At 47.0% G+C, this 13190-nt stretch overlaps 1 protein-coding gene across 2 annotated transcripts in view; it reads right to left on the reverse strand.

Annotated features, from left to right (window-relative positions):
* The window catches only part of nav3 (neuron navigator 3), a 360827-nt gene that overhangs the window by 72366 nt on the left and 275271 nt on the right, over positions 1-13190 (reverse strand). Inside the window, exons 17-20 of one of the 2 annotated variants that reach the window (XM_080191445.1) lie at positions 11808-11873; positions 8628-8669; positions 5133-5293; positions 563-751 (exon numbers count right to left, since the gene is read on the reverse strand). In XM_080191445.1, the coding sequence (XP_080047571.1) occupies positions 563-751; positions 5133-5293; positions 8628-8669; positions 11808-11873 (458 nt within the window). Of the gene's footprint in view, positions 1-562; positions 752-5132; positions 5294-8627; positions 8673-11807; positions 11874-13190 lie in introns of both variants that reach the window. The other variant, XM_080191444.1, reaches the window with a different exon arrangement.

A 13190-nucleotide genomic window follows, 5' to 3' on the forward strand; every position in this document is an offset into this window, starting at 1 on the left:
CCAGGTAACTCCCACAAACACCCACTGTGAACCCTCACTCGCAGAACCCACTTGTCACACACCCTGTAAACCTCACACTGCTCCCTCCGGCATTACTTTCATCATCAAAAAGTGGCTGCAATTTTTTGCTTGTTTGGTCAGTTTTGGCCAAATTGCTGCAAAAATCAGGACACTTCAGAGGTGAGTTAGGTGCAAATCTACTCAGTGTTCACGCTTTCTCTGATCTTTCATAATCATACAAGGTAGAAATGAGGAGATTTGTCAATTGCATCAATCATTTTCTGAGTCACTGTGCAGCAGCCAGTCAGTGTGTGTTAAAGATATTACCAATATTTAAATTGCTAAGAAACTGGTTGTTGCCCCAGTGATGGTTCAGTCCAGTTTTTAAAGTCAGTTTCTGTGATTTTAATCAGTTTACTCACAGGTGGATGCCCTGATTAAAAATAATAAGTAATAATAAATTTTGCCAATAGTGGGAACTCCATCCCAGAATCTTTCCATTCGCCTTCTGTTCGTTTTCTCCTGCTGAAGTGGTTATCCGAAAACACGGAGAAATACAGACCTTCCTCCATGCTGCCCCGGAATGATCCGGATCTGCTCATTGCCCTCGGTCTGTCTTCCAGGGAATTGGCACTTCCGCACAGCTGGGAATCTCCGTACAAGTCGAATGAGGAATCCTGTGTGGGGATGCTGTTTGAACGCATCATGCTGGAGCCTGATAGGTGGAACTGGGAAATAGCTGTCGGGCTCACTGCAAATCAAACAAATACAAACCTTAGAACAAAGATCAAAGAAAATTCCAGCACAGGAACAGGCCCTTCGGCCCCTCCAAGCCTGCACCGACCATACTGCCCGACTGAACTAAAACCTCCTTCTGGGGACCATATCCCTCTATTCCACCCTGTTCATGTATTTGTCCTTAAAAGCCACTTTAGTATCTGCTTCCACTACCTCCCTTGGCAGCGAGTTTCATGCACCAATTAGCATCTTAGAATCGTAGAATCCCTACAGTGTAGAAGGAGGCCATTCAGCCCATTGAGTCTGAACTGACTCTCAGAGAGAGTATCTTACCGAGGTCCTCTCCCCCACCCTATATCCATAGCCCCATGCATTTATCACGCCCTAACCTACACATCTTAGGACACTAAGGGGCAATTTAGCATGGCCATTCCACCTCATCTACATATCTTTGGACTGTGGGAGGAAGGAATGAAGTTACTGTGAAAATTCCCTAGTCGTCACGCTCCAGCGCCTGTTCGAGTACACTGAGGGAGAATTTAGCACGGTCAATGCACCTAACCACCTCATCTTTCAGACTGTGGGAGGAAACTGGAGCGCCCGGAGGAAACCCACACAGACACGGGGAGAACGTGCAGACTCCACACAGACAGTGACCTAAGCCGGGAATCAAACCCAGGTCTCTGGCGCTGGGGGGTAGCAGTGCTCACCACTGTGCCACCGTGCTGCCCAAGATTTAGGGAGCGAATTTTAAAATTTAAGACCACCACCCCCCCCCCCCTCCCCACCCCCTTGGCAGGTGGAGGCATGGCCAATGGCAGAGCAGTGAGTATTGGAGTGTAAAGAGACCGGGATTATTTCCTGGTTGGTGTTTTACAGATGTAGATGGTTGATGTTTTTAAACACAGAGGCTGAATAGATCACCATCTCATTCACAACAAACAGTTCAATCATAGAATCAAAGAACCCTCCAGTGCAGGAAGAGGCCCTACCCCCATATCCTACATATTATACCCACTAATCCCCTCTAACCTACGCATCCCTGGACACTAAGGGGCAATTTCTTAGCACGGCCAATCAACCTAACCCGCACATTTTTGGACTTTGGGAGGAAACCGGAGCACCCGGAGGAAACCCACGCAGACACGGGGAGAATGTGCAAACTCCTCACAGACAGTGACCTGAGCTGAGAATCGAACCCAGGACCCTGGAGCTGTGAAGCAGCAGTGCTAACCACTGTGCTACCATGCCGCCCAATCAGTCCATTTCAATTATTCAAAGGTCTGGTGGCTGTGGGTACAGCAACGTTAGTGAAATAATATCTCACAAGGGGACACTTATACACTTTTTAAAAGCCGCCAATATGTATTTCTGATCACAGAGAAAGCGAAACGGAATGTTCCAGCAAACAGGAGCAGGCCATGATAGACATGAGATAAAGGAGGATGATCCACTGGAATAGATCAAGGGTGATTTGATGTGGCTTCAATCAACAAAACTCTTTATATATAAAATATATATTCAACAAGTTCGGGCTACATGGCAATGCTACTGCCCTTTGGGGTCTTTGCCGATCACATCACCCTCAGGAAATCCCCCCCCCCCCTTTAAGGGCCTCGCTATTACAACAGCCCATTGCGTACTCTGTACATGCATTTTCACAAACAAATTTAATCTAATTGAATCAGAAGGTTGCTTTTTAAAAGAACACATTATAAATACATCTCAGCAGACCTCATAAACAAAACAATATTGAACCAATAATGTGAGCTGGAAAAGCAGTTGCTTCATAAACAGGATGGATTATCCTTCCTGCTTTAAGACTCAGTGGGGCATGGATACAGCTGGAATTACTGATGAATTAGGTTAAAAAGTTCTGATAAATCAAGCTCAAACCAGACTAATTATTCAGATCTCAGCCTTCCAACCTCAAACACTGAGTTCAACAATTTTACATCCTTTCCATTTTTTGGACAGTGGATGTTGACATTTACACCTCCTCTAGACCCAGATTTTGATTTTTTAAACTTTCAAATCTCAAATTGTATTCCAATTTTGATGAAAGATCATTGATTGGAGCAGCACGATGGCGCAGTGGTTAGCACTGCTGCCTCACAGCGCCAGGGACCTGGCTCAGGTCACTGTGTGTGTAGACTCTGCACGTTCTCTCCGATTCTACATGGGTTTCCTCTGGGCGTTCCGGTTTCCTCCCACAGTCTGAAAGACGTGCTGGTTAGCTAATTGGCTGTGCTAAATTCTCCCTTGGTGTACCCGAACAAGTGCTGGTGTGTGGTGACTGAAGAATTTTCACAGTAACTTCATTGCAGTGTTAATATAAGCCTATTTGTGACTAATAAAAAAACTTCAAAACCTGAAACAAAAGTTTTCTCCCAAAAAATGCCTAAGTTTGGGATTCTCCGGCCTCGCCACTGCTGGGATTCTCCAGGACTACTGCAACAAATGAAGTTTTGGTAGTTCGGGTGAGGTGAATGAGATTGGAGAACCCTGGCCTAAATGTTGTCTCCAGTGGGAAAAGCGGTGAGATTACCGCTGGGTGATTTGAGTTGATCCAATTCCCAATTCAACCTGCGGAGGACAAAGGTGGGAGAAGTGCAGGGAGCCGAGAGTCCAGTAAATTTCCAGTTCCACCATCAAAACAAGCAGCATTATATCATGGCAAACTCAGTCGAAAAGACCATTTTAACCATTCATCCTTCTCTTTTGTTTTACTGGGAAACAGTTGAAATTCCCCGTTGAGTGTTTATATGATAGAAACTGTTACCTTGAAGGGCAATGCTATAGTTTCTGGAGGGAATACATATCTCCCAATATTGAGTTGATAGGGTAGTGATGATGAGTACCTCGCGCTGTCGTGTGTAATATATCACTGACATTTAAACTTGTCTGCAGCAATCCCCCTTCTTCACAAAAGGATTTCCCACATTGATATGAATCTCCACATTTAATTTGTGAAACTCACTGAAAATGTCAAATCATCAAACTCGCCGTTACAGAGAATTACATCAAATTGACAGAACAGCTAGCGGTTGGACAGCCAATCTGCTCTGTGTTCCTGCTGCACCTGAATCTCCTTCCAAACTCCTTCTCCGTTAACTGTTTCCTCAACTATTCACCTCAACCACTCTCCATGGCATCACATTCTACATTCTCACTACCCTCTGGGTGAGAACCTTTCTCCAGGATTCCTGATTGCGTTCATCAGTGGCTGTCCTATTTTAGAGTTTTGGACCCCACCACCAATGGAAACATCTTCTCAAGATTTAACTGAAGAAAAGCTTCATCATCTTAAAGACCTTTAGCAGCTCACCCATCAGCCTGCCCTCTCCCATGTCAGAGAGCTCCAAGCCATTCACTGTTTCCTGGTGTGAGGTTACATAAGTTAATGATGAAAACATCAGTGTCAGAACAGAATTTGATTTGAATCCGATCTACTTTGTTTTAAAGGCAATTAGAGAGCAGATTGTTGAGGGACAGTAGGCACAAAATGCACAGATGAACCAACTCTCTGGCACTAAAGGGTTAATTCCGTGTCTGCCACATTCCAAAGGAGCCTTGGAGATGGAATCACACGATAGGAGCCTCAAGGCTTTTCTCCGGGTTACCGCAAGCGTACAATTACACCAATCCTTTAGAAAAGTGGAAGAAACAGTGGGTGGGGGTGGGGGTGGGGGTGGGGGTGAGGGAAGAGGGGTGGGGTGGGAGAGGGAATGGGGGTGGGAGTAGGAGTGGTGGTGGGGGTAGAGGGGGTGGGGGTGGGAGTGGGAGAGGGAGAGGGAGAGGGAGAGGGAGAGGGAGTGGGAGAGGGAGAGGGAGAGGGAGAGGGAGAGGGAGAGGGAGAGGGAGAGGGAGAGGGAGAGGGAGAGGGAGAGGGGTTGGAGGTTGAGGTAGAGAGGGTGGGAGTGGGAGTGGGGGTAGGAGTTGAGGGGGTGGGAATGGATGTGGTGGTAGGGGTAGAGGAGGTGGGGGTTGAGGGGGTGGGGGTGCAACTGGCCCCGGAAATGTGGTGACCTGTTCACAAGCCCATCGATCACATTCAGACCAGAAGATCTCACTGGTGCAAAGCGCCATAGAATTCCACCCCATGGGGTTCGATCTGGATTTTATGCAATAGTCCAGAGTGACGGTGAGTCAAAAACCCGTTTCACGTCTCTTCCCACTGTTATTTGCAGTGTTGTCTGCGGTCAGTGATGTTAAAATGGGCTGTTCACTCTCTATCGCCCACCACCACATCGAGTCAAACCTCCGACTCTATTGGGACGAGCTTCATAAAAACTGGACAGCAAGGACAACCTGGGCTGAAGGGCCTGTTTCCATGCTGTAAACTTCTATGACTCTATCCTGTCCGTTAAGGAACAATGAGATGATTTGCTCACCTAGATGGGTGAAGTTGAAGGTCCCACTACAAGGGGATGAGATGGCCGAAGGCGAGGGCAGAGGCGATTGGCTGACTGTGTCTTGAAGGCCTCCAGTTGAGTGGGAACGAAGCCATTCCTTACCTTCCTCATGGCTGGCTTGGCGAGACGATGGGGTGTACCTTCGAGGGATAATTAGCAAACAAATTGTAAACAGTTCCACCACTCAGCCAATCCAACATTGCTGCAAAAACTTGCATTTATCTATCTCGCAATTTCATTAAAGTTAAACAGGCTGAGGTTCTTCAGAAGCCTAATTGTGTAACTAACTGAAACTGAGATTAGGGTGAAGATTGTAAGGGAGATGGTGAAACATTTGGTCAAAGAGGTGGCTTTTAAGAAAAGTTTTAGTGGAACTGAGAGAGGGGGAGAGGCTTGGGGAGAGAATGCAGCCAGAATTCCTAAAGGCACAGTCATGGAGCAAAGGAAACTGGGAATGTACATGGGCTCAAGGTTGGGGAATGCAGAACTCCCTGAGGGTTGTAGGGCTGGTGGAGATGGGGAGGGGTGAGGGCACATGGAGGAGTGCAAAGCTGCAGATTGTGCCATTGGTAAGACCAGACGCAATGTAGGTCACTGAGCTGAGTGAATGGAACTCATTCTAAGTTGGCAGATTCAAGTATTTCTTCAGACAGACACCGAGGAACATGAACACTGTGGAATAACATGGGGTTGAAGTACTGACAAAATAATTAGACCACAAAAGCAATTTGCAGTGTATTGATGAATGTTTTTGAAGAACATAAACAAAAAAGAAACAAGCTTTAGTAAACAAAAGCCCCTGCTCATTTATTTTCACAGCATGCAACAGAAATATTTTCATGATAACTTAATGAAAAACATCGACTTGATACAAAAGGGCCTCATTAGTGGCTTTTCTTTTCTCATAGAAAATTGAAAGCTGATGAGACACTAGATCAAGGAGTTTATTCTGAAGAGTAGACACAGATTGTTGTGTAGTGATTCTTCAGGGGTTGTGGTACTCCAGGGGTCATCAAGACAATTCAGGCTTTGGGAATAGAAGATGGCAGGGAAGGCGAGGGGTATTATCACTGGACTATTAATCTAGAGGTTCAACTAATGATCTGGGGACTCAGGTTCGATCTGGTAGAATCTGAATTCAACAAAAGCCTATCTGGAATTAAGAATCTACTGATAACCATGAAACCATTGTCAATTGTCGTAAAAACCCATCTGGTTCACTAATGTTCTTTAGGGAAGGAAATCTGCTGTCCTTACCTGCTCTGGCCTACATGTGACCCCAGAGCCACAGCAACGTGGGTGACTCACAACTGTCCTCTGCAATGGCTTCGCAAACCATTCAGTTCAAAAGCAATTAGGGGTGGGCAACAAATGCCGGCCCAGCCAGTGACACTCATGTCCCATGAACAAATAAAAGAATAAAAGAGGTATTTATTAAATAAGAGAAATGATGTGCAAGAGGGGTTTGCAGCCTCAGCTGCCCTGGAACAGCGGCTCCAGTCCTTACAGGATCACTACACGGTTTCCAGATGTATTCTACCTGAGAGAGAATTCCACTCTCTGGGGTGACTGGTTCCTAATGGTTCCCCAAGCCAGGTGACCCTCTACTGCTGTCCTGTCTTAAAGAGTGTTTAAGGAGAAGCTGGAATCATGATGGAGAAAGAGAGAGAAGGATATGGTGATGGGGTGAGATAAAGAGGGAGTTGGAGGAGATTCATGTGGAGAATAAACATATGGGCCAGATGATTTATTTTACTCTTGAACACAGTGTAATGCTGTTACGGAAATATAGCTGAAGGTTGATCAGAGGTTAGTCGGGGGTTCCTGGAAATAGATAGATAGAATAGAACATTCCAGCGCAGTACAGGCCCTTCGGCCCTCGATGTTGTGCCGACCAGTGGAACCAATCTAATGACCCTCTAACCTAAACTATTCTAATGTTGTCCATATGCCTATCCACTGACCATTTGAACGCCCTTAAAGTTGGCGAGTCCACAACTGCTGCAGGCAGGGCATTCCACACCCTTACTACCCTCTGAGTAAAGAACCTACCTCTGACATCCGTCCTATAATTACCACCCCTTAATTTAAAGCTATGTCCCCTCATGTTAGCCATAGGAACTAGGAAGGTGCAAAGCAGATAGGTTTCCTTTGGGGTGGGGGGAGAGGTTTGAGGGAATATCTGGATTGTCTGTGGCTGTGATTCCACCCAAAGTGCTAGAAGGAAATGTGCCGGTCTCCCATTCTAAACAAAGATTTCTCTCTGTCGGTATTCCTGCCATATTTCATATCACCCACGGTGCTTTGTTAAAATGGGACTGTTTGTTTGGTAGCTTCAGGTGACAGGTGAGAGCTAATCACGTCGACGGGGTCGTGTGTGTGGGGGGGAGGGGGGGGGGAGGGGGGGGAGGAGGGAGGGTGGTGGAGACTGGAGTCACATAGAGGCCCAGGCTGGGGAAAGACAGCAAGCGTCCTTTTGAAAGGGACCAAAGTGAACCTAGCTGGGATCGTACAATAATCTGACAGTTTCTCCATTACTTGGTAGCTGTGTTTTATTTACAGAATGTATTTAACTGAAATAAAATTCTCAAATGGCCAAGGCAGGTTTGGACACTTTGATTCGCAGTTCTGGACCAAGAATTTACAAATTTAGTAACGTAGCCATTGCATCACTCTGTGTCCAGGACGGTGTGGCCGATGCGATTGATCCTTTTTATAGAGAATTCCCAATAGTGAAGGAAATAACAAATGCAGCCGTGTAACCCTGAGACCTGTGTCATTAAGGGCGGGACTTTCCGGCTGCGCTCCTCCCAAATCCGGAAAAATCCCACCCGAGGTTAATGGAGCTTTGCTTGGTCTAACATCCCTGTGGCGGGAGGGATGGGAAAGATCCCCCCTAATCTGATCGAGGATTCAGGCTGGAGTTTGTAACCGATGCTCCCAATTGGTTACATTCTCTCCATCAAATCTGCCTCCTCGCTTTGTGACTTTGATGATTTGGACCATGGGAGAGGTCACCATTCTCCAGAATAACTAACAAGCTGCAGTTATTCCAGAAGCTTCCCTGGCCACACCACATGCAATTCACAAAACAATCGTCACATCACACAATGCAGAAATACCACCAATGCAGTCACGTCAGCTTTGGTGGTTATGAAAGTGGAGAGTTCCTGCCGTGGTGAACAGTCCCTGCTCTGGGTTGGCAGAGTCAGCCCCTGCTCTGTCCTGGTCAGTAAACTCTCCCGATGCTGGATTTCCACTCTCTGCTACTCCAGATTGGCATTTATTCCCCTCAAACTTCAACCTCCCGCCAACCTCAGCACATTTTCCAAATTTGAATTAATTAATGTCAAATTAACCATGTTTTTTATGGTGTGAAATCCTGCCCACCAGAGACCGGACTGAAACCACCGAAGCACATTGATACATATCTACAGTCAGTGCGATTAATAAATTGTGTTAAAACATTTCTACCTTAGTCCCTTTTTAGGGAGCGTGTTCCGATCGAGCTGCACACTGCTAAAACAAAGAGAAATCACTGGTAGCAACACAACACCCAACAAACAAGGCCTCGACTCAGACATCTGTCAATCATCAGAATAAAAGACTTTTGGTTAATGGGTTAGTGCAAACACAGCACGTCTGCTTTTGTCTGGGGTCCACGCAGGAAGGTAGGCTGGGGTCAGCTGTAAAGGGAAAGCCTTCAGGAATCAGAAAGAAAGCAAGAAAGTTACATCAGCCGGAAGAGAATCCTGCCTCATCTCTCTGACTGAACCGAACAACAAAGCACAGATGAGTGAGTGTTGTCTTTCTGACTGCAATGGTGATTGGGTTAAAATTGTCAGAGCTTCATCAATAAAGACGCCAGCCAGGATTTTGCAGCCCTGCCAGACTAACCCGCTGTGGATATGATGAATTTGACAAATGACCATTGACTTTGGCAGGACCGGAAGATCCCACCTTGTGTCTCTTCACCAGGGTCGTGGGGCTTTCTGGGTGGGTGGGAGAGGGGGGTGGGATGGGGTACAGGTGTGAATGGGTGAGGGGGGTGACGAGGTCAGGATGTGACGGGGTAAGGGCGTGTGGGGGTGATGGGTTGGGATATGGATGGACATAGGTGGGAGTTGGGGTGGGGGGTTGGGATGGGAGTTGGGATGGGTGTGCGGGTGGGGGGGTTGGGGTGGTTGTAGGGGTGAGGATTGGGGTTGGGGGGATTGGAGTTGGGGTGGGGGTGGGGGTTGGGATGGAGGCGGGGGTGCTGGAGTTGTGGAAAACTCACTTTATCCCAGAATCTAGTGCACATTGCTAGGATGGTTCTCTTGGGACATACAGAACAGTTAAGGAGTTGAACGCCCAGCCCCTGTGATGACCTCACCACTCAATATTCTGTCTGATCTCCAACCTCAACTCCACAGCTTCAAACTCCAAATCCTTCCAATCCTTTAATTTTCTCCCCTAAAACCTACTGCCCTCAGCCTGAGCATTTCCAGCTCTCTGTCTGAAGCAAGTTCTCCACCTCTTAGTCCCTAAGTGGCCGACTCCATCTTCTGAGACTGTGACTCGCTGTTCTAGATTCTCCAGCCTCTCAGCAGCCGCCATGTCAAAACCCTTCAGAATATTACACATTTCAATAAGAACACTGAACATTCTCCTGATCTCTAGTGAAAATACGCCCGCTCTGTGGAATCTCTCTTCACAAACCTGGGGGCAACAGGACACGGTACAGGGCAGAGGGAGAAGGAATCACATGTTCACCATCACCTTTTCACTCTTTGGGTCAGGATGTATATGAAGAAACAGAAGGATGAGGGGAGACAGGACAGTTTCATTTGCACATGCAAGCTGGGATAGCCAGACAAAGGAACGTGCTGGAACGTTAGAAATAGCACCGCCTGTGGGTTAAATCTGCAAAGCTCTGAACTGAGACATCTCCATTCTCAAACCTTTTTGTTAATGCAGGGATTTGCAAAATCAAGTATCTGCCACAGGGTTACGATGTTACTTCATCAGCAATGTCATCAATTCAATGTTTCAGGCAACCATCAGGTCACACAGCACGTGAAGAGGCCATTCAGCCCACAGTGCTTGTGTCAGCTCTTTGGAAGAGCGATCCAATGCATCTTGGTCCACCTGCCCATTTCCCATCACCCAGTAAATATTTCCTATTTATCCAGTTCCCCTTTGAAAGTTATTATTGAATCTGACTCTGTCACTCATTCAGACAGTGCCTTCCAGATCCCAATAACTCTGCCTAACGAACACTTTCCTCATTCACCCTCCAAACTCGTGACAATGAAATCTTATACCACAACCTGCATTTCCTACAAACCGGGAAGATGGGCAGTGTGTGTTTGCGGAATACCCAATCACAAAATTCAAAAAGCCCAAACATTCTCCAGATGCAATAAGGAGCTTTGATGTGGCGTCATTTTTATCATTTGATCCCATGGATTACAATGAGATGAATCACCATCTCGGACAGCTTTTTACTGATGTTATTTTCAGGAGAAATACTGGGAGGAATACTGGGAAATCTCCCTGTGCTTCCCCTAAATAATGTCTCAGGATGTTTAAATTTCAGGTCAACCATTGGCTGAGGGAGGCAGGGTGCTGGTCAAAGCATGGTGGCTGGAATGATGTAACTAGTTCCTCAGTACCAGCCTTGCTTATTGGCTGAAGTGGGGTTTGAACCCACAACCTTCTGTCTTAGGAGTGTGAGTATGACTAACTGGGGAAAGCTGACGTGATTGGCAGATTGTTATTATCTTATCCGTCAGCTCTGGGTCACACTCAGGAGTGTTTGAGTCACAGACATTCCAACAATTCCCGAGCCCCATCTCCTCAAGGAGGGATCACAGACACCTCATTGTCACAGTTAGAGAGACTGGTCCATCTAACATTGAAGAAAAACTTGGACAGGTACATGGATGAGAGGGGTGTGGAGGGATATGGTCTAGGTGCAGGTCGGTGGGATTAGGCAGAAAAATGGTTTGGCCCAGCCAAGAAGGACCAAAAGGCCTGTTTCCGTCCTATAATGTTCCATGGTTCTATGATTGGGGCTGCCATGAAGGCACCTGGAATATGGGGAAGGATTGTGTCCTGATGTTCTGGTTCCACTGGGATTGTGTCCTGACACCCTCGGGATACGCTCTGTCTGCTGGATGGAAGTGTTTGTAGATGGACCTTGCTTCAGCTCTCCCATGTCACAGGGAGTACCCAAGCCACTAGAAGCCGATGGATATCTCAGGAGCTGAGGAGAAATGGTTTCTCCCGGGAAGCAGCTAACCCAGGTGAGGCTGGTGGTCAGGTCAGGACAAGAAGCGACCGACTGCTCCCCCTTTATGGGCTGGGATATTCCCTTTTCGGCGTTCGTTGCCCAATCCAATCAAATTGGCGCCATCCCTGCCTTGGTCAGCCTGGACTAAACGTCACTGGGATCATGTGTCAGGAATCCGGGAGAACTTCCCCACAGTGAGTGAACTGTCAGTAGGCCGCAGGCCCCAGTCACACAGTTGATTTGCTGCTTTGGGAAAACAATTCAGAAAATGGCGGCTTCCAAATTTTTAAATTCAAATTTAAGATGCGCCGAACACAAACACCTTTTCGCCTCAAGTGACTTGATTGCACGTTTGAGGCTTCAGCAAATGATTTTACCTGTCATGGTTCCAGGAATGTGAGATCCTGCGACACTGAGGAACATTAACAAGGAAAGAAAGTGGACTAATAGTCAAGATGAGAGAGAGATGAACAGAAGTAAGAAGGGGACAAAAAAAAGGGAAAAAAATGTTAACATCTCCAAATAATTGTCATTAACAAACTTGTAATGAGTGGCAGCTCCTATATTCCTCTAACTATCTCCTTTCCAGAGCTGATTGCAAGGTCAGTGGGAAATGTAAGGAACAATGATTTGGAGATTTCTCTTTGGAGGTTGTTTCTCAGTGAATAACAATCGTTCCTCAGTCACTAGCCTGAATTTAGGGACATTAACGAATAGAATCATAGAATCCTTCCGCGCCAACCACAATCCCACCCAGGCCCTATCCCTGTAGCCCCATCATTTACCCTAGCTAATCCCCCTGACCCTAACGGGCAATTGAGCACGGCCAACCCACCTAACCCTCACATTTTGCTGACTTTGCTGTGCCATATTGAGGGAGTGCTGCACTGCCACAAGTGCAGTTCTTTGTTGAAACATTGAACTGAGGCATCTTTCAGGTGGATGAGACTGATCCCACAGCACTGTGCTGGAGAGGAACTGGAGAGTTCCACCAGTCAGGGTGTGACCAACTGAGTCACAAATGAAACCACTGAGAAGGGGCATATTGTATGTGGGTGTTTCAAGCGTGATCCTTAAGATAGGGTAGCTGGAGCCTTACTCTAGTGAACAGTATTTTGTGTAACGGGGACTGCCCGCTGATGAAAGTGGCAACTGAAACCTCTGACCAAAAGGAAATTTGGCTATTGCTACAAGAACTTCTCTCCATCCAGGGGATAAGAGGGGAGGGGAGGGGGTTGGGCAATGGGAAAATTTAGAGAATGGCCGTAAGTCAACTGGTTGGACTGGAAAATCCCAGCCAATATATCTGGACAAGTGACACTGGCTGATTTTCCAGAGAAACCAACCTGTCTCGTGTTGTGACTGGAGCATACCGACCTTCTCCAGTCCTGCAGATTACTGGATTGTTCAGGCTCGGAGAACATTGCAGAATCCAGTCTGTATCCTCCTCTGTCCAGGAATGTGTGGCCCTTTGGGAGATTCAATGGCCCAGGCAGAGGGACAGGTAAGTGTGCCACACACAATATAGAGTGGCCGTTAGGATTGGAAATCCGGCAAAGTTTGAATTGGAAGACTTGGGGTCAAAAATTTTGAGTGCAGTCCAATTGAAAAGTTGAATCGTTAGATGTAGGGATATGGGGGTGGGGCCTGGGTGGGGTCGCGGTCGGTGCGGACTCGATGGGCCGAAGGGCCTCTTTCTGCGCGGTGGATTCCTACGATTCAGTGTCAAAACTCAAGAGTGTCCGGGGATTTCCTGACTC

This window comes from Carcharhinus amblyrhynchos, chromosome 6, assembly GCF_965287045.1.
Source record: "Carcharhinus amblyrhynchos chromosome 6, sCarAmb.v2.hapA, whole genome shotgun sequence".
Lineage (NCBI taxonomy): Eukaryota > Metazoa > Chordata > Chondrichthyes > Carcharhiniformes > Carcharhinidae > Carcharhinus > Carcharhinus amblyrhynchos.